Consider the following 26,463-nt stretch of genomic DNA (forward strand, 5'->3'; position numbering starts at 1 on the left):
GAGGCTCCCACAATGAGTGGCCTGTGTTTTTCCAGTCCATGTGCATTCCCTTGTTTCAGCAGGGATCAGAATCAGCAGTTTATCAGTAATTATTGCATCCCCCACAATTCTCCTCGGTGAATCCCTCCGAAAATTACTGGGGGAGGGATGTGTAGTATAATACAGGACATGCAGATGTTGATGCAGAAAGCACGCTCTTCTGCATGTTATTTTCCACTTGGATGGAAAATGTTGTGATTGCAGTTATTTATCAGTCTGATACATACCAATTTACAGGGTATCACGTTTGGTCATAGTTGATAAATAATTTATCCATCATCAGGACTCTCATGATGAGGGCCTTGGAGCAGAGAGCTGTTTCCTATCTGTAAATAGCTTGGTGGAGATGGGCCAGCGAAACACAGGAATAGTCTAGTGCATAACATACCTAGAGGAACCTTACCATGTGTTATTTGTATTCACACTACATGGTCAGAGTGACAAATTTAATTTGCTTACAGGCTCCCTTGACATAGTGCAAACCCCCTGGATTTTCCCATCAAGACTGGCACTTGAATCACTTCATCTGGTTGGTTTGGCCACTTAACAATTCAGAAAGAGCACAATGCATGCTGGCCTCATTCCCCAGATTTGTTGTCAGATATGTCACTAGGGATGCACAATGTGCTGCTGCAAAGAAGACAGCCACCCACACTGATCTCTGTGCAGTGGTCTTTACCTACCCCTGGTGCTCCATGATATCATAATTTCAAGGTCACTCAGAGGACATTTTATTGTATACACGGGTCAAAGGATTACCACACAAACCCTGGGGTTTTCCCGCAATAGGAAAGTTCCCCTTTCTAGAACAGACATATTTCTTTCCATTGGATCCACAGAACATTCCTCAGTGTCTTGGTTATCAACAAACTAGCTATTCTTTTTGGCTAAGTTGCAGGTGTGCTGGAAACAATGGGTGTGTAAGGGCATTTCCATTTTGAGTGTCTGGAAGCGTGGGGTGCGCAGGAGCATCGCCAGTGCTCATTCCCAGCTAGCTCTATCACGACAGAGATGGTACACAAAACAGTAAATGAAAAACCACCTTCCCTAAGGATGTTATCATTGACATGCAACAAGCCATTTACTCCTTGCCACAAGAGTGCTCGAGCAGTACCATCCTACAATTATCTGTCACTTCCCACAGCACTATATCTAAATTAATACAAAGGCACTACAGATGAGGCAGATGATTATAGTATCTTTAATATGCCAGTTCTAGAGTCAAGAATAGAAAACAATGGAAACCAAAGGAATACAAGGCAGCACAAAACATTGAAGAACCCTGGCCAAGCACGCAAGACAAGAGGTCTGTATCACTGCAGGGAATGAAAACTGTATTGAAGAGTGAGAAAAGTTACATACATTGCAGCAAACCAGGAGGTCTCCTGCTCCTCAGACTGTAGGAGCCGACAGAGTGTATCGATGACCTGGCTGTAGGCTGGACTCTTCAGGACGTGATCGTGGCCATCTAGGTCTGCTGCGAGGCAACTAAGTGCAAAGCAGGCATTCCGACTCCCTCCGGCATCCCCTTTAGCCATCATTAACTCCAGAGCAACAATCTTACCAACAAAAGAGATGGTACACAGTTAAAGGAAGAAACTTCTCTCAAAGGATGCTGTAGCTCAAGACAATCACAACAAAAAACTGCAGGAGGGTGCTTTTGCAGAATATTTGAATGTTAAACAGCGCAGCGATATCCTTACAGGTTATCAGACACCTTTGAGAAAATCGTTTTTCATACAGAACTGGTGCATGTGGGCTACTTATTTAGCATGATAGAAGTTCACAAACCACATAACATAATATAAATTGAACATATGTAGCACTGTCAAGATTTTGATCCAAGGGGGCGTGGTCTGCCCTGCTGCGGAATGGCCGCTCTGTGAGTGTGCTCCGCCGGCCGAGACATTATCCTTCAGTCATCCGCGCATTAAAGGGAGTTGAGACTCTGCAATCCTCGCTTCATCGGAAGCGGTAACCCTGCTGCGGCCAGCGGTGTCGTGGTGCGCTGCCTTCCCCGCCTCGGCGTTGAGAGATTAGCCCTAAAGAGCTGAGCGCAGTGTGAGAGGAGTATCGGGCAGAGATGAGGAACGGCGAACGCAGCTACCTGAGGCCGCGGCTTCCGTTTGGGCCTGAACGACGCTCGGTGCAGCGACCGGAGCACCGGACTGCCCGCGCCTGGAGGAGTGAGTTTGGTGCAGCTGCGTATACACCCCTAAAGCACAGGGGAGTGGTGAACCACGCCGGTGCGCAAGCTGCTCGGAGATCCTACCCCGGGCCCAGTCGAGGCCATTTTCTAACTCGCAGTGCCGGCCAGTAGTGGAAGCAGTGCGCGCCCCGTCAAGGAGATCGGAGACGCTGCCCAGCGGGGGCAACGCTGATACCCAAGAGCACATCACATGCTGGAGGTATTTGCGGGCCTGCCTCGTCATGTACGCACACTCTTATGGACACTGACCGGGTAAGCGCGTCTTCCCTGCAAGAAAGTCCCCATGCTACCATTCATTGCGCGTTGCTGTTGGTGTGGAGCTGATTCCCTTTGGCAGAGGTGCGGGGACGATTTGGAGCAGGCGTGTGCCGATTGTACTGTCTGTGACTGGGCGGGGGGTGTGCAACACCTGTCTGCACGTAGTGCAGCAAGAGGAAGGTGAGCTAAAGCGTGCCCTGTGATGGATTGCGGAAAGGAGGTTAGAGCCTGAGTAGCCCCGTGCTGGCTGTGTTGCTGCTGCCTGGTCCACCCTTGTGCAGAGTTGGGTGTCTGGTGCTCATCCCTTGCCACAGGCCATTTGGAGAAGAATGCGGGCTGTGAAGTGTCTGCGGACCAGTATACACCGCACATTTACAGGTGTTCTACCAACAGCTAGATACATACACGAGGTGTGGGGCAGTGCGTGCGGAGAGACCACTGGGACATCCCCGTTTTGCTGCGGAGGGGCACATCTGCACCTCAGTCATGGGCAAACAGGATGCCAAACAGCCCAAGCTCAACTTCGATCAAAGACGGATGACCCGCCTCACGGAATCAGATCTAGAGACAGCGACAGCGGGCTCTGCTGAGGGACGGCTGGGGGACCAAGGAGACGACCTCCGAACACTTATGCTCGAAATGCACTCCAGCCTTCGCACCATCAATGCGAAGTTAGACACACTAACGACGCAAATGGAATCCGTGAAAACTCAAGTAAGGGCGCACGAGCAAAGGTTGGATGTGCTGGAGAATAAGCAGTCAGACTTTCACAAATTTCAAGTAGAAAACAAAGACCAATTGTTATAGATGGATAAGCTACTAGGTGTCATTCGTGCCAAAAACGAGGATTTGGAGGCGAGGTCCCGCCGCAACAACCTGCGCATCACAGGAATTCCGTAAACTACAGCAATTTCTAAAATGGAGGTGTACGTGTTGGAAATGTTGCGGGACTTGTTTGGAGAACACCTCCCACCAGTTTTTGCGGTGGAGACAGCTCATCGTGCTTTGGGCCCCAAACCTCCAGTGGGAGCTTCTCCCTGACCCATCCTGGTGAGACTTTTGAACTATCAAGATCACAATGTGGTGCTGCGTCAGGCGCGCGCTTTGCGGAATGTAGCGTATCAAGGGAATCACATCTCCTTTTATCCAGACTTTACACCGGCGGTACAAGCTGCGAGGCTCGAGTTCCTACCAGCGAAGCGGATCCTTCTGCAGGCGCAAGTCCCCTACTCCTTGTTATATCCTGCTAAACTTAAGGTGTCTTATGATGGCTCATCCAACTTCTTCACCGATGCCAAATCCGCCCTAAAGTTTGCCAAGCATGTAGGTGGCAAACAAGCTAAGAAAGGTCCCAGACCGGAGGAATCAACTAAACACCGGCTAAGTGCTAATGACTGATGATAATGGGCTGTTGTCCTATGCATAGTATATAGCAATGTTTTTTAATTTCCTTTCACCTCTTGAGCAGTTATGTATGACCGTCTCGCTTTGACTTCTGCTCTTGGCCATTATGTGTTCATAAATGCTGTTGTTTACAGTTCACAATTATTGGTTTAGACCGCTCATCTCACGCAGGATTGTACTGAGGTGGACACTGGACGTGAGCTGCTCCGGGTTCAAACTGTGATATTTAGTGCTACCGGCGCTTTGCCTTTTGTAACTGTATGATATTGACTAATGTTTGAAATGGATTGGCCGGGGAGGGAGGTTCCTCCTACATTTATATGGTCACACAATTCATTCTCTATCATGCAGCAGGCTTAACTCCCTGTAGTTTCTTGGCCACCCTGCCAATGTTGGGGAGTCTGCCGGCGCTCATACAGCCCCATGGGAAATTTCCTGGATTTCGTTGGTCTACATTGTACTTTTTGGGGGGGCACTCTTCAACCTGATTGGGGGGTTGGTGTGGGTGGGGGGGTGGGCTGGGGATGTTGTTCATTGTTTGACTGGTGTACTGGTGAGTTATTGGATAGCATGCACGATCAGGACCAAAACAATCATCTGTTTCCCTAGCCACACGAATGACACACACTTTCCTTTTTTATGCCTAACGAGACGAGTATAAATTGCCTCTCGTGGAACATTAGAGGTTTAAATGATAATAGGAAAACTAGACTAGTACATGCCTATCTTACACGGCATAATATTGATCTATGTATGCTGCAGGAAACCCACTTGCAAGTTACTACCTCCCCGAAACTGAAACACAAAAGATGGGGTTACACGTACTCATCTGTCTATTCCAATTATTCCCCCGGGGTGGCGGTGCTGGTAAAGCGGGGCATTGACTGGAAGGAGAGGGAAGTCCATACAGACCAGACCCCGAAGGCCGATATGTCATCCTGTTGAGCTCATTGGGGGGTGGCCACGGTAGCAATATATGGACCTAACATAGATTCTCCTGGTTTCTTTCAAGATATCTGGGCCAACATTAAAGCTACTGGTTGCACCACGATTTTTTTTGGGGGGGGGGACTTTAATGCCATTTTAAATGATAATATGGACAGACAGGGTACGGCGAGGGCACTTCATCTGCTGCTGGAAGGGTTCTCAATACACTACTTGAGGATGGGGACCTGGTTGATGTTTGGCGTATGCGAAACCCACACTCTAGGGAGGGAACCTGTTTTTCTGAACACCATAAGGCGAAATGTGGCCAGTTGGGTGGTGGAGATGGCACACTTGCAGAGAACGCTATCGGACCATTCCCCGTGTCTCCTGAGGCTATCTTTCCCTGATGTAGCACGCAGATCGTTCTCTTGGAGACTACCCCCACATGTGTTATTGGATGAGGCGTTTAAGGAAGAAATTCGTAAGGATATTACTGACTATTTCTCTCTCAACTCCGGTTCCGTTGATACTGAAGCCTCTTTATGAGAGGCGTTTAAAGTGGTCATTCGGGGGCAGTGCATTTCTCGGCAAGTGGGAGTGCTTAAGGCCATCAGAAATACGCTGACCGCCATCAAGGCTAAAATAAAAGACCTTGAGACACAATTTTATACTGACGGCGCGCCCGTTACTATCGCTCATTTGAAAGCCGCACTATTGGAATATGATGAGGAGGTGCAAAGGGAGGTGAAGTTTCTTGGTAAATATGCAGAGGCATGTAGATATGGGGAGGGAGATAGACCAGGATGTACATTTGCTGGCATGATCCGCCCTTCGAGATCCACTGCTTACATTCCCGAGTTGACCAGCAAAGACGGTGGTACCGTCAGAGGTCCTATAGCTATACATGATGAGTTTTCTTCCTTCTATGCCCAATTATATACAGTCACGCAATTCGGATGTTCGTAGGGTTTGTAGACATTCCTAGATTCCCTAGAATTGGTTTGGTTTAACAACAGGCACAGACAGTACACGGACCTCCCCATTACGGTGGAGGACGTTGCCACCCTGATTAAGAGCATGCCCTTAGATAAGGCCCCTGGCTCAGACGGGCTGACAACTGCCTTTTATAAAGCGTACGTGGAAGAGATTGCACCCAAATTCCTGTAGGTTTATGAGGAAGCCCAGGAGACAGGTATACTGCCACCCACGATGCACGAGGCAATTATTATTACCTTGCTAAAACCAGGGAAACCAGATTCCAACCTTGATTCATATCGCCCCGTCTCTCCTTAATGTGGACGTTAAAATTCTGGCGAAATTAATAGCTAACAAGCTGCAACCCATGCTCCCCATTATTGCCCGCCCGAACCAAATGTGTTTCATACCAGGGAGATCTACTTCCCATAATCTCCGGATGGTTTTTTCAGTTCTCCATTATCTACATCCGGATGTGCAGGCTGCGGCGGTGTTTTTAGACGCGACCAAAGCCTTTGATTCACTTGAATGGCCCTATCTTTTTAGAATATTGGAGAGGAGAGGATTTAGCCCCCTTTTCATCAGATTGATTAGGCTGTTATATACCAAGCCCACAGCTAGATTATGTGCTAATGGTCTCGTATCTGCTCCATTTCCGATTACACGAGGCACGCGGCAGGGGTGTCCCTCGTCCCTCCTATTATTTGCAATTGCAATGGAGCCATTAGCTGCTCACGTCCGACAACATCACAAGGACAAAGGGATAGGGTTTGGCTCTCGAAGTCTCCTGATATCGCTTTACGCGGATGATGTTACCCTGTATATTTTGAATCCTGCACAGAACTTATATGCCGTACAGAGGGAGTTCATCAAATTTAGTGGGCTGGCCTGTATATCCATAAACTGGTCTAAGTCAATGATTTTCCCCCTGACTGACAACACCAAGACTGTCACTAGCGAGTTCCTGTTGCAATGGGAAGATGAGAAAGTAAAATATTTAGGAATATGGATAAGCCGAAACCTACAAGAAATCTGGAATTTAAATTATGGCAGGGCCATCACGTGGCTGGAAGAGAAAGTTGCTCTGTGGACTAAGCTTTCGTTATCATTAGCAGGGAGGATCGCGTTGGTGAAAATGATTGTGCTGCCTACATTTTTAGATCTCTTTATAAACTTACCGATAATACTTACACAACCATTCTTTAGAACACTGAGATCATTGTTAATTACTCTAGTGTGGGCAGGAGGCCAGGCGCGGGTTTCGTGGGAATTATTCTCTCTCCCGCTGCGGCAGGGAGGCCTGGGAGCCCCATATATGAAATTATATGTACTTTGTGCACAAGCACAATTTTTACACCATTGGGTCTACCCGACACCTTTTCAGCCTCATGTGGCTGTGGAGAGGGACGCAGTGGCACCGGTTCCCTTGCACGTAGCGGTGTATCAGCCGTACAGGCGACCCACGGAAGACATATATACTCCTGAAACGTTACAATGGGCTTGGGATGGGTTGCGGAGAAGGGCGGGAGCTCAGGTATTGTATGCCCCTTCAATTCCCTTGGCCCAAAATCCAATGCTACCAAAGGTTAAGGATGAGATTAGTACAAAGGTTGCGCAGAAATGTAAACTTCACACGTTTGCGGACCTCTACCCAGGAGATGTTTTCAGAGACCCCCGGTGGCGGAGGAGGGTACCATTTGCGGAAATATTTCTCTATCACAAACTAAAGGCTGCCTGCCGAGTGTTGCACAGTGATTTCCCAGCTCCCCCGTCCCCATTGTTAGTCCTGGAGAACATACTTAAACCACCATCCCCACGTCGGCTTATAACCAGACTATACACACGAAGGCAAACTGATGTCCCAGTGACGAGGCCCACTGCATTGGTGAGGTGGAACGCAGAGTTATTGCCCCCGCTATCAGACGACCAATGGACGTATTGTTGTACTCAGCTAACTGAGCTTTCTCCAAACTACAAGCTTCGGATAATCCACTTCAAATTCTTACATAGATTTTACAAAACACCCATTAGCTTACGTAGAATGGGGCTAAGGGATGACGACTGCTGCTGGAGGTGTGGGATGGAGTTGGCCTCATTCCTCCACATGGCATGGGAATGTCCAGTGCATGCTGAATACTGGGCCCAGATTTTTACGTCTATCAACCAGATCCTGGGTCTATCCCTGCCCCCATCTCCCCTCTTGGGATTTCTAGAGTATGTTAAGGACACACACATACAAAAACGTAAATTATATGCATTATTTCTGCTGTTTGCCAAACGCCAAATTGCAATACACTGGGGGAGAAAGCGGAAGCCCACGGTCACGGAATGGATCAGTGAGGTTACGCATGGGCACATTCAGTTAACCACTTTCTGGGAGTTGATGCCACCCACCTCTAGGCCCAGAGAGATATGGGAACCATTTATTGCTTGGGTTCGGGAGAAGACGAGTGTAAATGTGGATGCTGACTTCACTGATGTCCAAACTGGGGATTAGTATGGCATGGAGGGATGATAAGTGTATAGACTCGAAATTGCAAAGCACACTCTGGACACTGCTGCTATATTCAGATGTCATCACCTCTGAATGTTTCTTGTTTCATGTATACTGTATCTGGGGATATATATTCGCATTGCTGCGCTGGGCAGATGATCATGGATGATAAAGATGTATTTTTTGATTTGCAATGTCACTTGAACTGGTACACCAGATTTGTTTGTGGTTGTATAAATTGTATCTTGCATTTTCTTGAAACACCAATAAACAAATAAAAAAAATAAAAAATAAAGAGTTTGATCCAAGAAGTCCACAAATATTTACATCCAATCCTAATATGTGGCAACCCTAGGTAGTATCAGTAATATGTACAAGTGTATTCAGGTATTCTAGATTTGGGAACGAATAAAGCAGACATTAACCTAATTACTTATGTAGATGACATTGCATTCTTTAACAATAACCCATCTACTGCTCTCTCCACCACTGAATATGAGGCAAGATGATACAGAAAAAATATCATTTAAACAGAAATGAAGGCCACATTTTGTTTAACAGCAACCCATCATGCCTGGCCCATCAGTCCGCCTCAAATGCTACATACTTAGGTGTAAACATATAATTCCAAAATATAGGTGTTTAAGCTAAAACTTGAAGTTTTGTTTCTTTCCACTGTAAGGTTCTTGCAAAAATCGAATAGTCTTCAGTGAGAAATTATTAGAGGATAAGATTTAATGTCATTCAAATGTTACATTGCCCACATTTTTTTATTTTTGTTTCGTGCATTACTGCTACTTGTGTGCTTTTTATATTATTATTTATTGTATAAATTCAACTCAGCGTCCCTTGTTCCATATATTAATATAAAAATCTCAGCAGAGCTATTAGCTTTCACCAACTTCAGCTCCCCAGGGGTGGATGGGCTCTTCCTTGTTTTAAATGTTATTACTGTTACACATTCTTCTATAGAGTCGTGCACTTATTTGCCCATAATAGAAATAAGTGGCTGTTAGGGTTCACTAAAATGATCTATCCCCTTTTGCAGGCTTTTTTGTTCCGTAACATTTTAGAAGCACATACTTTAAACCTATCGCTGTTTACTCTCATATTCAATCACACAATGCCTCGACGTTCCAAAACTCACTAAATATGCTTCTTTATGGGTTAATGCCTCATTTCCATATTTTTCACATGATGCTTTTATCCATTAATGGTCTGGAACAGACCTTCAATATCTTGGCCAACTCAATGATGGCCCTACCTTTAATACTTTTGCAACGTTTTCTGCTAAATATTGAATTCCAGTAACAGGATTCTTTAAACATTTACAGATGTGTGAGTTCTATATAAATATTTCGCATTCAAATTTAAACCTTGAGACATTTAGGTACTTGAATACACTGCTCAATAACTAGCAAAGGTGTTATCGGTAGGCCCTACCATATATTTCTGGAGAAACTGCTAGATACTAAGGGGCAGATTTACAAGCCCCTTGCGCCACTTTTGTGTCACTTTTAACATTGGAAAAGTGACGCAAAAGTGGCGCAAGGGGCTTGTATATCTGCCCCAAAGCATTCTATGTCAAACAGATGGTCGGGAAAATGCTGAAGAAGGTGCCACAAAGGATGAAATTCTTCAAAGTATCACATTCAATCTCGTAATTTCGTAAGCCTTAAGGTTCGTCACTATAAATTAACACAAGCAGTCTATAAAATACCTAAAAGGCTTCATTCTTAAAGCCTCAAGGGCAGATTACGATGTCGAATGAGTCAAGGGTTCTGAATCAGTTTCAGCAAAACCGAACCCTATTCGGTGCCTTTCCGACAGACATCGGAATCGGCCCCTTAGTCGTGGTTCATAATGTTTTTGCTGTTCTTCTTCAGATGCCGATACAATTCATATTTTCATTCATTATGTTAAAATTCAAGACAATTTGGTTCTGGTCACCTGAAAAATTAGCAGGTTAATTACCGTTCCACTCCAGGCATCTGCTAAACTAATATTACTTGTTTTTTTCTACAGATACACCATTAAAATACAAGGGCATCATATCTGTACTGCTAGTTCGTGGATCAACAGCAATCCTCCTAGAGTTTGTGAATGGTGGTCTCAATCTTTAGATTTGTGCGGTTTAGAAATGGCCACTATACAGAAAAACTCTAAACGAGATATGGGAGATTTGTAGTAATGAAGGGTGAAGTAGTAGACGTAGCCAAGTAGTGTCTTTGTAAGTTATAAGTCCATAACATCAGTGGTAGCAGCCCCACAAGGAGCAACCTCCCTGCTGCTCAGCCCATCTTCAACTCAACATTCACACCAGGCACCCAAACATTCCCAGGATGTCCTTCACACCAACATTCCATACAGAACACTCACACTGGCTGAGCAGCTAGGAACCAGGAACATCTCTATTTTTGCTACCAGGAACATTATAAACACTATACCAGGATATTACAGAAACACTGCTCATCTTTGCAGGCCTTCGTCAAGGGGATCATAATGTGGCATTCCAAATCACAGAGTCTATGAGTGGTGCAGCAGGTGTGGCACCAGGGTCGAGTGGTGTGAGTGTCCCACTGCACTCCAATTAGTGTCTGTTCCTTAACTATAAAACTAAGGGTGGGGCTGAATTTCCTTGCTTGATTTAGGGCCCATGGTGCACTGGCGACACCACTGCCAAATCAACTTCCATGCTGGATTCGTGGAGGTCTGCTGGTGCAGATTGGTGGGAGTTACGCTGCATATTAGTAGATATACTCACATGCTACAATGGGGCCATCTTTGAATGACCCCATTGCATCCAAGCAAAAGCCAACCACAATCCCTAGGAATATGCCACGGTCAACAAATGTTTATCACACAAACAGCTAATATTATTCGAAGGTGACAAACAAGAATAGCCAACATTTACACTAGAAAAATATCTCAGAAATTCTCACTGTGTTATAGGGAGCGCATTGAGAAGAAATGACTATCCAAGAACATTTGACACAAAAGGGTGCCAACCTTTTAACTTTGTGCACTGCAAATGAGTTAAAAAAGAGAAAACAAGCTTTGAATACCTCACACGCTCCTGACTATTCTCACCATATTTTCAGCTTCAGGAAGGGGCAGAACTTTCTTGAGGCCAGAATCTGTCCCACAAAGACGTCCAATGGCAAAAGCAGCATTCATCCCACAACCTGCAGATGAAAGACAATCATTACATGACCAGGTGATCTTCATCACAGCAGGGGCATTATCCCTTCATTCCAACCGCATGCTTCTCATTGGCAGTTCTCACAAGTTGCCTTGTGCTGCACAACAATGTACCACACAATGATTCTTCACTCTGACATACACAATTGATAAAAAAAAAGTATCCTTAAGATGGGAAACAGCCATCACATCGCCTGCGAAACAACGCATGCGATTACAACGCGGTCAGCGTTGTTACATCGTAGTACTATTACAACGCAAGTCGTTGCAGCGACTTGCTCTAGGGGCGCTCTAAACTAAGGAATAGTATAATATACTATTCCAACACCTTCCCTACTATTCCTAAGTCCAGCGCACCCCCTAGAGCAAGTCGTTATAACAACTTGCGTTATAATGGTACTGCGGTGTAACAACGCGGTCTTTGTAACGACCTTGTTGTAATTGCATGCATTGTAAACACATGCGATGTAAACGCCTATATTGCTTAAGGCACACAGCATATACATATATACAGAAAAACACTGTTACTTCGTGGTTCTGAAAGTGCTATGTGCCCACTTACTTTGGGGGCACACCAAGCAGATCCCCTTAGCCGCAAAAGGAAGTATATGTGACATACCCTTTTTGAGGAAAAGGAGAATGTGGAGGTCTCTCACTCCCTCTCTTCCAAATTATGCTCTTCCAGGCAGTGAATGTTGGAAGTCAAACCAAACCTGTCAGAGAATCTCTCATCTGCATGGGGTATCATTTATGGAGGCCGTGACTCGGATTGGCAGTACCAGCAGACAGCTGAGACAGCTGGGACCGAGAGGACGCAGACTAAACACTCGTGACTCCTTTCTGACTGAACCTCAGAGACAGACACTCGGATAAGTCTATGATTGCTGCCTAACGTGATTGTGTCTGGTGACAGTTTTTGAGAGGAGCGCTTGTGAAACCTCTGCGTTTCTTCTCCCTTTCAGTTTTTCTTCCCTGTCTGGCTGGTCTCGCTAAAGGACATTCTAAAGCTGAGGAGGCTTGTGTGCGAAATGGAATTCTGAGCCAGAGAGTAAAGTTAGGAAGTTAGGTGATTTACGTGTTTTTCTTGCTATAAATAGACGTATGTTATTACTGTGCTTCTCGTAGAGCCAAAGGGAAGACTGCGTCTTTCAGTGGTGCTCATTTTTTTATTATTGTTATAACGTGTTACTGTGCCTCTCCACATATAGCAATGAGAGGGCCTCTGTCCGAGGAGTTCCAAGGAGTCATAGGGACCTGACAGAGAGGGAAAGGTTGCATTTACAATCTTTCAGTGATTATCTCTGTGTTTTTTTTAGTGCTTCTCTGAGTATTCGGAGGGGACCCCTATTTCAGTACCAATAGGGAAGAGGTTGATTATTACGGCTCGTGTAGCTAACGGGCTCAGGGATATCTCCTGTTTAAAGTGGATTACAAGTGGTTTCCCCGGGATGATTTATTAGATATTATGTTAAGCATTGTTTTTTTTAGGACTTACATTATATATTTTTTTACTATTATGGAGATATATTTTGTGTAACGGAGATAGAGTTTACGCCTGTGCAGGAAGGCAAGGAGTTTGCATGATGCAAATCTCAGCTTTTTGCAGGCTCAGGAGCGGTTCCGAGTCCCGGATAAGATGTGCCACTCTACGTCTTGTGACTGTCACATGAGGATTTATGATAAGCAGTTATCAGACTTCCTCGGCTTTTGCGAGGGACTGTCAGTATATATTTTTATTTCCAAAAGACAGTAAACATGAGTATTGTGTGATTATGGTTTATGAACAGAACTCCTTCCAATGTGGTTTTTTGTTCTCTTCCTGCGTTAAAATGAAATGTAAAGACGTTTATTTTTTGCTATGTTATTTTAAGACGTCCTTCTGTACGCATTTAGGCCAGCAGAGGAGAATGCGCAAATAGCGCTGTGGGTTTATATATATAGATTGAAGGGAGTCAAGTTATACATGATATGCTTCACATTTTGTATAATTGAAGTGCGAATATTTTACGGTCACATGTCTTTTTATTATGGACTTTTTTTAGCATGCATTGTGGTTGTCTTTTTAATCATCTGTGCCTGGCGCACCGACCTTTCATGTATTTAGTAAGACCAATAATAACTAGGATTGTAACAATTTTTTTTATATTAAAGCTGTTGCCTTTTTGTGAATAAATAGTATTATATAGTTACCCCTTGCCCCCCCCCCCAGCCCCTGTCTGATCCATGTGGCTCAGCACCACATTTAATTAGCACAAATCATTTTCAGATAACTGACCACGTAGTGCACAACAATATACCCCAAATTGTTGAAATATTTTCCCATATTTATATTTTGAAGCATGTACTTGGTGACAGGAGGTTGTGTCTGGCGTCTCTCCCTTTGTGCCACAAATACATGTTTATGGAACTGCGTCTGGCAGCTCACATTTGTTTTGAATTTTGATTACTTATTTGGTGAAAACTGTATTGTTTGAACGTTTAATTCTGCAAGGAATGGGAGGCATCTTATCGCATTGAGTTTAACAGTATCCTTTTTTTCAACTGCGTGCTTCCAAAAGGGGAGCTACTTATCTTCATCACATTGCATTGTGGTTTCCTATCTTAGGCCTGGCAGTAGCCAACGCCTTTCGACTTCTTTCTCCATATTGTAATGGGTGTCCTCTGTTCTTCTCCTTTTTCAGCTACATGCAGTGTACTTTAATAGATATGTCTGTCACCTTCTCTCGATTTGCAATTTAGCGTCTCTCCCTCTCTTATCTGGCTTATAGGCCTTTCTCCCTGAAGTGACGCAAATTCTGTTCAATGGGTGCTCAATTTCATTATCATTCATGGTCAAGAATCCTGTGACCTTTGAGAACATTTTTGTAGCGTGGGTGGCCCTTCTATTTTCTTAAATACTTCCCAGAAGTGACCACAATGTGTCATGTCCTATAGGTCAGAGGCACCTGATAATGTTGTCCTTTTGTGGTCAATAGTTCATCATTAAAAGAGTATAAAAATCTGCTCCTTAGTCCATTCGACGGACTACCCCGCTGCAGTGACCCCTTGGGTCACTGACGCCTGTGTGGTCTCCTTCAGCCCTCTATCTAAGCCTCTTTGGCTGAAGCTCTAATTTTTTTATTGTACTTTGAAATGGTCTTTTTCTCTCTCCTCTGCATTGCTCTTATTCTAAAACATTATTGCAAAGCACTAATGGATGTCCCTCCTAACTTAACATGTGCATTCCTAGCATTGCAGTAAAGTGTATGTTGAATTTTGAAAGTATTTCCATTGACTTAAAATATATTTGCATTACATGAGTTTGTTCTTCGCTACAGAAATGTGTCTTTAAATGCCAAGACTTTGTTAAGACTTCCAGGATATATATTGAATTATTTTTTTAATAAACGGGGTTCTTCTTTCATATAAATCAGACAGCTATTTTTCCCTATCGTTCACACGTCTATTTTGTCATACTTTTGCAGAAGCACCCCCTCAAATTAAGCTGCCTTGGTGCAGTGCCCCAGGACCATGAAATTTCACCCTTTCATTGCATTTAAATGTATTATGAAATTGTAAATTCTTGCACGATTAATTTTATCATTTAAGGGTTTGCCTTCTAGATACTTGAGCATCATAAACATCTATCCTTGTGTTACTATTTTTGGCTGATTACAATTGTAGCTTTGAATAGTCTTTCTGGAGCTAACAAACTGATGAATATATTCTCTGCTGTGTTAATGATTTGATGAATAAAAGTGGCACTTCAACGTAAGACCTTTTGTTTTCAGAAGGGAAATACTTACCATTCATCTCTTATTTTGCTTATGGGCCCTCCTCATCTCTTTCTCTCACAGTGGTACCACAGGAGATGTTATATATAGGTGTACGTCTCTTGTGCACTGCAGTAAGAGGTGATAAGCAGGAACATCTGGGTACGTGCCAAGCACACCCACTTTAACTGAGACAGGTTCAACTAGAGACCACGCAACAGGTGCGCGGTGCATCCAGTGAATACTGTGTCTAGCTTCCAAGTAGCTGCCCTATTTTAACTCATTACTCACTAAATTAAGTACATTCTGTTCCTTGACAGTCACACCTCACGCTTCTCATCTCACCTTTCTGGCGTGCTTGCACACATAGTAAAGGATCCTCCCACTTGAATATTCAGTAAAGTGGTAGTAAGAGGGGGAGGAAGGCTTTTGCATGCACTTCTCGCCACAACACACAGCACCTTTTTGCATTTTCTGGTTGCTATTACGCCCTAGACTAGGCCCAGCATCAAATGATAGACCAGCCACATAATAAGGTGAGGTCAAGGACTGCCGTCCCTTACCACCCAGAGCACAATGATAGAAGTTGTAATACCAGCTAAAATGGAGCTGTCCCTTTTGATATTTTTGGATCATGGCCCACAATATTAAAAAGACTAAAAATGCCATCAATGTAGGTAATGTAGTTTCCTGGCAGAAAGGGAGATACTTTCAGTTTCAAGTGCAAATTAATATCTCTCTATTTGGATGGCCAATTATAATTCACACTGAAGATTACACCAAATGCTGTAGTACTGAGCAGCCAAGTACAGAATAATTTACTCCTACCTGCGTCCAAATTCAGCAGCAACTGAAGCAGGCACAAGCAGTAGCCCGAAAAGCTAGGGTAGATCCAGTAAGTGCTGCCACAAAGAGCACACAGTTGGGGTTAGTTAATAGGGAAAATTTTGAAATTGAGTCTCACGGCCAAGAAAGTTAGTGACACTAGACTTGGAGCAACGTAAATGTCGGAGCAGATGGTGAACATTAGACAGAAGATTGGAATAAGAAAGTTAAGACTGAAGACTGTTCCCTTTCAACTTCTTGTGCACGGAAGTGCACAGAAGAGGGGAGATAAAATGATGGAGTGGAAGGCACGCTAGATATACCCATGGTTTGACTTCATGGGCACACGTCAAATGCTGCTAGGTCTCCTCAGCCTTTCATCTTTCCAAGTTGGATAAAATGAGTACCATTGAGCTAGGGGAACAATAAAGATTTGCTATTTTGCACCACAATACCATTCTGAGTAAACGTGCGCTTTACAAAAAAGCCATACTATTTTAAAATAAGCTATATTTTACGTACAATTAAAGTCAACACGTGTCTGGATATTACATGGTGTTGAAGGGTTAACAGATTTTTGAGGATGCCATTAGAAGTAGCATTCCTGGCCGACCACAGATTCTGGGCGTTGAGCCAGGCAGGAAATGGGCTTCCTGTGGTTGGCAGCGAACATAGGATTTAGAAAGAAAATGTATGTGTAGAAATATATTTGTGTCTGTGGAAGTGAGCAGGAGGAATAGTTGCCTAGAATCACACAATTTGGTAACGGGGGAAGCCGAGATTGAATACAGTGCTTCAGGTTTCACTTAGTGCAGTTTAGTGAAGGAATATGTATGTGTTTATGTGCAGATGGGTGAAAGGAAGTAAGGAATACGTTTTCGGATATGCACAGCTGTGTGCAGCCTTCGAAATATGAGGCAACCAGAGATTCGTAGGAATAAGATTACCACAGGTAGCCAACACATGCCCCAGTACTAGGAAAATACAAAAGAATAAATAATCCGTGCAGATATAAAGTAGATCTCAATGTTAAAGGATGGAGTGCATGAATGATTAGAGGTTATTATTATTAGATTCTTCCCTGCATCTCCAAGAACAGTATTGGATTTCCTGTCTTCGGGATGTTTGCTTACATAGGCTCAATGTTATTGTTTTCATCACCTCGTGTCTGGTTAGAAATAAAACACAAATGGGAAAATCTACCATACCACAGGCTCAGGCCTACCACATTTTTCCACACATTTGGATGACAGCTAGTTCATGTGTCCATTATGATATAAAAGCAGCAACAACTTTCAGCAATGCCTGAAAAGGCTGCTTAAAGGTAATAAATTGAGAGAAAGCAAAAATAGTTTATTGCCCATGGATCACTCTGTTTTCACTTACAAATATTACAATGTTCTGACAACAACTTAACACCCCATATACTTCTCCCTGATCAATTCATATATGTAGAGTTCACATCAACTAGACATCACAGTGGCATTGAAATTATGTAAGAAGGCATATATTTGTATAAATTAACACCCGCTGCGAAGTTTCTTTCTACTCAGGTATTTAGGCAGGATGGGAAGGGCCCCATCATCTCTGATTCCAAAGAAGAAGAGGACAGGTGATCAGCCACAACAGGAAAACCGCCATCTTCACAAGCAGATGTTCTTCAGAGTTGGAGAGAATATTGGAGTAATAAATTACAGTGTAAGGTGGAATGTGCTAATATGCATTCTAAATGCAGTGCATTCACCAGGGACAAAAAGGATAGGAGTAATAGGAAAAGTAGTAATGTTGTGTTTATGTTTATGTATTGATCATTAGTAATGAGTATATGCCAATACAGAAGGATAGTGTGTATTGAATAGCTGTGCTTCGTATTATAATGTTTCAAGGATACAATGTGTACAGATTTAATATGTGTTTTAATATATAGGTGCAATATTTCAGGGTGTTTGAAAATAGGTTACAAGGTGTAGGGATTGGCACAAAGGGGTGTGGAATTTAATGAAATATCTACTTGTCCTTTAGCAAAATTCACTTGTCCCTTTTGTGCCATGTAATGCAGCGACAAATTGTGGCAGCAATGTCATCATATAAGAGCTCTGAAGTAGCCTCTCTGATTATGTTAGGACTCCTTCCATAGTAGGCTTTGAATACTAAAAATTCCCTTATGTTGCCACGTTTCCGCAGATCTACATACTGGGGCTGAAGGTAATGGTAAGCAACACTTCTGGCTCACAAAAAAGGTGGCTGAAGGAAAAGTGAACTTGCAATAGCTCAGATTTTTGCTTGAGCAATATAGTACACCTGCATATTTGCTCATGCTGAAATACAGTTCACAAATATCTTCTAGGAGTACTATTTCTTGGCCTACTTCTGTAGTATTGTGAATTTACAACAGTTGTATATCTGCACTTAATACAAGGACATTGGTGCACTTTATTTCATGATTTGGCCCCTAATTAGGTCTGGCGTTAACAATGACCTTTTATGTTTAGTAAAATGTTGTCTCTCCCTCCCTCTCTTGGCTAGCTTCACTGTGAGTGACTTCATTCTGTTCTTTCACAAGGAGCATATCCACACACAGTTGTTTTATCCAGTGTCAGGAACTACTGTGCAATGTGTGATTTTTTAGACCACAACAATTTCTGCTTTTGCCAATGTTTGTTATAATGGTGAGGGCCCAGCAGCTCCCACACCAATGATGTTTCACAAAAATATTGCCAAAACAAGTTGTGCATTGACAAAGCCAAAAGGCTGAACAACAATTTCATTGGCTTTACCAACGCTTGTTAGGTCTCGCTGAGACAGCGAAAGCTGTCTCTTTGAGACATTTTGTAAGTGGCTTTCAAAAGTGCTACCCACATGTTTTGCTGGCCTAGGGCTTGAGTGCACGATGGCGTGCACGTGCACAGCTGCTCCTCTCTACCCCCTCCCTTCTCACCTAGCCCTTTGACGCTCTGCTCGATTACTTTCACTTTCACCGCTTTGATGTTTGATCGCAAACGCAATCAAGTATTCTGCTGAGAAGGAAACTCACCCAGCCTAAACGTCATTTGTTTTACGCCTCTTAACTGTCTCTGTTTGGTCCGAGGGCCGATGTCGTGAAAACAAATCATACATTGATTTTAGCCCTAGTCAATGAGTGTCTGAGAGAAACTGTTATGTTATCTGCGAAACTGAAACATTTCAGGGTGCCTGCCTCTCACTTTAAAATGAGCCGTGACTTCACACCACACCTCCCGGGGTCACTAGAGTATCAGTTCTCACTGTTACTCACCTGCAGGCTGCAGCAGAACCAACAGGGCGGTGAAAGTGGGCGTTTGATGGCGCCATTCATACCCCCGCGGCAGTTCTGGTCACGAGTTGGCACACAATTATGTTCCTATTCTCTCTTTTGTTGCTGAAGTCCGAAATGTTGTTTTCGCATCACCCACATTCAAACGCCTCCTACCAATAGGAAACTAGTTGGGCGGGTGTTGGGTCCCAGCCGTGAACGTTTTTAGCTTGTCTGAGCGTCGTTGTTGAAAAATAAAAACATGACAGGTTGTGACTTCACTATATGGTCACTTGGTGGGGGACAAAAACACTACTTTTCCAAACCGTATCGTGCCACTCTCCCTCATTAATATAAAGAGGGGTGCAGTGAAGGTCGCGTTTCAACGCGTTCTTATTGGTTTAACCCAGTGTTTTTGTTAATGTATGTTTTATGTATTTATATATTGCAGTAACGAGATCATTTTCTCTAAACAGCCTACTTCAATGGTTTTCAAGAACAAACTCACAAAATATTTTGTATTTTGTGTAAAGACATGGTTACTCTTGCATGTTTCTACCAGGAAACTAAGAAACGATTACATTTAATTTCATGAGATAAGAGTGTTTTGTTCCTTTTGTGGAGATTAGGCTAGATGGGCAACATACACAATTACATTGCTGCGCATAACATCTCCTAGCCACTTATTTGCACAAGATCCTTGAACACCGAGTGCAAAAGTTGTATTCTCAAGCACAACACAGGAATGGCAGTGTGAACGGGCTTACACTAACTAACAAGAACAGATTGTATAAATATCTTGTATGAAGGGCATTTTTTTGAACTTTTCTTTTTTGCACCCGCCTGGCATCATGCCACACCTCTGCCACTCGTGGCCATTGACTATCTCACGTGGCAAATGTTGCTACATATGGTTATGCAATTGTGCAATTTCCCAGCTCTTTTGAGAAGTGCACGGATTGTGTTTACATAACCACAGCTCGCCAAAGTCTCCAAGTGTCGATAACAGATGTCTGTGTTACCCACTCATTTTACTGAACTTTGAAAAAGATGAAAGGCTGATCTGACAGTGGAATTCAATCAAACGTGTCACCAAGAGCAGTACTTTAAATGGAAATACAGAAGTGCAGGTACTCACTCTTTAGCGTACCTGTTTGCTCCTGAGAGTCTGTGCACTAACTTTTACTAGGCGTGTGAACTTCAAAGTGACACACCCAGGGTGTCAATGTGCTACTATCCATCCACCTAATAATTGGAGTCAAAGACTCGATCATTATTAAAAATAAGATCATCAGTCATCAGGTCGAATCCATTTGAGATCTCGCGACACTTACTATTTACAGTGCATACAAATGGCAGACGTACGGTAGGAAGCGCTATAGCATTTCAGATCGGAGACGGTGTACCTGATACTCCGTGGCTTGAACATTACTCATACCAGCTCTTCCCAGTTCACTACTGTGCTTTGGTAAACTTTCTTTCAATAATTAGTTGTTTTTATATAGCGCTAGCTGTTGCAGCCTCGGGGCTTCTAAGCACTGTCAAGAACCGGCATCACGAAAAAACAATTGAGTTGTAGTCGTTTTATCGCGCTCAGGCGGATAGAAGATTGCTTTGGTCCTGCCTGGCTAGGAGCCGTCTGCCTACACAGGCTGCACCCGCAAACCCCGGCAGCCGGTGCCCTAACCATTCGAGCTCCACAGATGCTATTTTGCTGGTGTGCTCGCGCTAGTCTGGGCGCTGATTTGTTAGGTCTCGCCTGACCCAGCGCTTGCGCTGGTCTGGCGAGACTTATTGAGAGGGCTCCAAAAAGTGCTACCAGGCCAGCCTAGAGCCACAGTACATGTGCGTGGGCGTGCGCCGTGCTTTTTCCGCGATTACTTTCACTTTCGCGGCCGCTTGTTTTTTGCATCGAGTTCTGTATTTGTGTTAACGCGTTTTGTCGTGGCAGCTTTTAACTCAGCACGATATACTGCAGTGTGACTACTCCACGGCTCTGAAACAGCACAACAGACGGAAAAAACGATCGTCTGCCGTCATACCGGGTAGGCATGAGCAACGACAGGTTTCTAAATAAAATAACTCAACACATTTCTTTGTGACAAAGGATTGCACATTTCAGAGAAGTTCCAAATGCCGATTTTGTGCTGTAATTACTTGCCAGGTAATACTGCTTTGAAATACGAAACATTAGCTTTTGGGCAGAGTCTGTTACCCTATGGAACCTACAGTGAATAGTACATTTAACTCCAAAACATTTCCCTCATCGAGCGTTTCCTCAAAGGTGTTTGCACTAGTGATTTCATCTTACTACCACATGTAGCCTTTATTTTTAAACATTGTTTTTTTACAATTTTTATTTTGCTATTCACAACACATGGATTTACACCTATAAAAGATTTACACGCAGATTTTGAGTGGTCTGAGTCTTAAAAGAGGTGCTCATGTAGACTTTCTAAGGTGGGAATGCCATGAACATATAGGAGCACTCACAAACATCCTTGCTTTCTGGTATTAACAAATTATTTCCAAACCTGGGAAAACATCTATGATATTCTCCCATAAAAGGCAAAAACATATCCTTTTGCAGAGTAGTAATAGAGAACAGGCTGCGGTGATAAACACACATGCTTACCAACTCAGGGGGCACTTATGCATCCACTGCTTACATTTTAGTTCGGTAAGTGTACCCTGGCTCTTGATACAAAAGAAATTAACTAGTGACAATAGCTGTGCGCCTTCTAGCAAGCCACAGGCCAAGCATGAACTACAAACAGCTTCTACAAGGAAGGAAGTGCCATGTACTTTCGGTCTGTACATTGTCAAAGAGGCCTGTTCTGCTCCTTCTGGCTCTAGGCACAAACTATTGCCAAATCCCTCCTGAAAGACTTCATAGCGCGGAGAACCTATGCTTTTGGGTTCTGAAAATGGACCGGCGTTCATCTCACATGTGATTGAGGGGTTGTGCAAGGGGCAAGGAGCCACACAGAAACTACATGTGTTCCACAGAAACTACCAAGTGGGAATGGTATCCCAAGCTCATCCTGAAGGGTTGTACGTGCTACACAGAGGAGAAAGGACGAGTGTGTAAGCGGGCCCCAAGGATACTTCACTTAAAGAACGTCTGGAAACATCGACGCCCCAACCCCTCAGTCTACAAGTTGTGACAACGAGACATCTTTACCTTTTCTTCACTTTGTTTTATTCATATCGAATGTGCCTAAGTAATAAGAAGTGCTTGCAAACCTCTCAAATTACTTGAAGACAGGCACCAATAGTTACTTTTTCTGTTTAAAGGTATCATCTCTGAGGCTCTACATTATTATTCAGCAGGCTTTTTTGAAAATAGTACAGACGCAGCAGAAGATAAGACATTCTTCCAACTAGTCACACTAGCCACACGTACCAACGATTGGAACAATACCTCGAGACTTGCTCAAGACTTTCAGAACAATTATAGAAAATGATCATGGGTGCTACTAGCAGCATTGACCCCCATTGCTGCTATTATAAAGACTTTTGTACTACATTGAATAAATTGTCATTGATAAAGACGGGACAGGGGGACAGTTGACAGAGCAGGATGTTATTTTTGCACACACCGGCCTACCGACACAGAAAGCGGCATGTATTACAATGTCATACCTGTTTGTCCTAATGTACAACATGCTCTGCAGTAAACACACCGAGATATGAACTTTCACCTAGCTCACGTACCACAGTTACTGGAAAGGGCGTCACCATGTATGGTAAAATATTCGAACCATGCCATAAGTCACGAGGTAGACATGGCGTGAGATGACGATACCGTAGGCACTTCTAATCGCCTTAAAGAGTATAAGAAGGGAGACCACAGAGACATCTTTGGACTACCCCATCCATCTGTTAGTAGATGGCAGGCGGGTGTGGGTGGTTTCCAAGAGCTCTTGTTTTTTGTTTTTAAGATACAATTTAACTTGCCAATATATTTGCTGTATATGCTATGTATGCTATTTTGCTATGCTATTTTGTCCCTAAATTGGTGTTTTCTTATTGAGCACTCCATTCTTATATTACATTTGCAAAGTTGCTTTCTTTTAGGTTTTAGGTAGGCACGTGAGTATTCTCAGTATTTTAGATCAAGTGTGTTTTACATTCTAAGAACATTTTCCTTGATTTAACTTACGTTTTTAATAATGCATTTATAAATGTGTCTTTGAGGTTTAGTCTTTCTCTCTCTCAGACAGTACAATAGTTTTAATACAGAAATGCCATCTTATCCATGTGACTATCTGGATTCTGTATTTTGTATTTTTATGCCTTTGTCTTGCAGTTTTTGAAGTTGCACCTTCTTAATAAAACTGCCAAATATTTCAGCCTCAGTTTCCATGGCTCACATATCTGTTTCCTTCATTTTTAGAGCGAGCATTCCCAGACACCCCGGCTCAAATTAAGGTGCCCCTTTTGTCCCTAACTCACTCTCCCGATCACTCCGTGAAGGCTCCAAGAGCTCTGTGCTCAGTTTCCTGCCCTCTTGACACTTACATAAAGCTCCCTCCAACAGATGTCAAAGGGTGGGGAGATAATTACCTGTTTTCACCCTGGCACGTGGGTTAGTGTATAATATTTGCACCCAGCATAGGAAGTTGGGACCTATGCCGAATCGGGCCAACGCCGCCCGTAGATAGTCCCATCCCAGGGTGTCGAAGGCCTTATCTACATCCAAAGCTGCTATCCAGTGTTGTACAGGAGCCGTTTGGGCCCATTCTAGGGTTTTGAACAAGTGTCTATGGTTCAGTCCCGTGCTCCTACACGGGACAACCCCATTTTGGTCCATGTGGACCAGTAGAGGGACGACACCTAGCAGCCTATTAGCTAGCAATTTGCCCAAGATTTTATAATCCGATGTGAGCAATGACAACGGACGGTACGAGCTCATGGAGATGGGGTCTCTGCCAGGTTTTGCGAGGACTACGAGGACAGCTTTGCAGAGAGAAGGGGGTAATGTACCTCCATCAAAGGATTCTTTAAATATTGTGAGCAAGCGGGGAGCCAGCAGAGTGGAGTATGTGGCATAGAATTCCGCGGGCCAGCTGTCCATTCCGGGGGTTTTACTTCTGGCCAGCTGTTTGATGGTGTCCGAGACTTCATCTACTGTGAGTGAAGCCTCCATCTCTGTATATTGGTCCTGTGTTACTTGAGTGAGGCTGTCTGTTCTAGAAACTGTTGCAGTCTCTGAGGGTCACCTGAGTATGGGGCCTTGTTTAGTGATGTATAGTATTTATAGAATGAGTCATTAATCTGCTCCTGTGTGTTGACTTGGGTGCCATCTAGGGTGTATATTGCAGTGATGGGTGGTTGTGTGAGGTTGCTCTTCAACAACCAGGCAAGTGTCTTGACTGCTTTGTCACCCTCTGCGTGGCGTCTAGCCGAGTACTGCTTGTAATCTAGGACACACACTTTATCCAGTGCTTCCATATGCGCTAATCTGGCTTGAGAGAGTGCTGGTAAGGTGTACGGGTCCGTGGGGGCCTTTTGTTCCTGCTGTTGAATTTCAGCCTCTAGCCCTTGTATTTTCCTAGTTAGTGTCATACAGGTACCGTACACTGCCTGGACAACCTTCAGGGTCTCCGATTTAATGCCGGCATGTGTGACTGTTCCCTCATTAGTTTGGAAGTATGAGGTGATGGACTGCGAGATAGTGGCACTCAGAACAGGGCCACAAAGTGCCTCCAGAGGGAGGCGCCAGGTTGGTATGCTGGGTTTGGACACACCCCAAGTCAAATGAAGTTGCAGGGGACTATGGTCCGATATTGTGCAAGCTAAGTATTCAGTGTGAGCTACATGTGACAGCGCCGTGTCCGTGCAGTATATGGCATCGATTCATGTGTACAGGTCATGGAGAGTGGAATCGTGTGAGTACGTCGGATCTGTAGGGTATTGTGCACTCCAACCGTCGAGCAATTGCATCTGTGCGGCCCAGGTAGACATAGTATGTGCAAGCCCAACAGCCTGAGCTCCGGGGAAGGGAGCGCGGGAGCGTTCAAGAGTTAAATCGGGTACACCATTATAGTCGCCCCCCCCCCCATAAGTGGGGACTGAAGGGTCCCTAAGAAGTGCCGGGGTAAATGTTTGAAGGAATGCGGATTGCCCTGAGCTGGGCATGTGAAGAGAAACAATGGTTAGTGGGCGACCATCTAAGGAGCCTTCTGGTACCGCATAACGGCTCTGAGGATCTACGTGCGTGTGCATTATCTGTAATGGAATACCAGGTGCCAGCCAGATCAGAGCCCCTCTGGCATAGCCTGAATAAGTTGTGTCTATTACCAAGCCCCTCCATCTTTTACTGAACGATTGCAGTGTTTGTTGTGTTAAATGAGTCTCTTGAAGTAGAGCTATGGCTATATTATGTCTGCGTAAGTAGTGGTAAACTTTATGTCGCTTGACATCTCCGGCCAGGCCACAGTCAACAATAGGTAATTATTCCCATGCATTTACTTCAGTAAGTGTTAAAGACAGTAAATATGCATTCCAAGCATGCAACAGACAATTGAACAGCGTGTAAAGGAAATTTCTGCATTCTAGCGTAGCATGCAGATATATGTTATGGACTGGATTTTCATGGTAAACTATAAACCACTCCCCCCATCCCAGGCCTAATTGCCAACAGGCAAGAGGCCATATGCACTTGTCTGCAAACATGATAAATTACGAAGAAATGGAAAAACAATAAATCACAAAATTCAAGATAACTCTATAACAGTCACTTATCGTGTGTGGGGCGTGAAGATACTCGCCATAGCCTCTCGACCACCTTAGTAGTTTTCATAAAACAGCCAATCAGGGAAAAATGAAGAACTTTATCCAGTGTTTGCTTTCTGCTTGGACATATTATACCATTGGCGTGGATTGTGCAGTTCCGGTGAGTCCCAGTGCCATGAGTAGTTAACCCAGCTCGTCTGTGGTGTTATATTGGGGTCGTCGCCCAGCATCAACTGTTGCTGTGAGTCCGATAGAGAGTATTCCTTTTCTGGGAGGGCCTCCGTTTCTGAATCTGAACGGAGGGGGAAGCGGTGGTTCTGTGCTTTTCGGCTTGTTTGAGAGCCTGCTCCCTCTCCGGTGCTGCCTG

The 26,463-nt window shown here is 44.0% G+C and overlaps 1 protein-coding gene across 2 annotated transcripts in view; it reads right to left on the reverse strand.

The window, feature by feature from the left end:
• LOC146868543 (uncharacterized) overlaps positions 1-26,463 on the reverse strand; it is a 152,626-nt gene that overhangs the window by 73,070 nt on the left and 53,093 nt on the right. For both annotated transcript variants that reach the window (XM_085611112.1, XM_085611104.1), the window contains exons 4-5: positions 11,397-11,491; positions 1,402-1,598 (exon numbers count right to left, since the gene is read on the reverse strand). In XM_085611112.1, the coding sequence (XP_085467238.1) occupies positions 1,402-1,598; positions 11,397-11,491 (292 nt within the window). The remainder of the gene's footprint in view (positions 1-1,401; positions 1,599-11,396; positions 11,492-26,463) is intronic.

This window comes from Triturus cristatus, chromosome 1_2 (genome assembly GCF_964204655.1).
Source record: "Triturus cristatus chromosome 1_2, aTriCri1.1, whole genome shotgun sequence".
Lineage (NCBI taxonomy): Eukaryota > Metazoa > Chordata > Amphibia > Caudata > Salamandridae > Triturus > Triturus cristatus.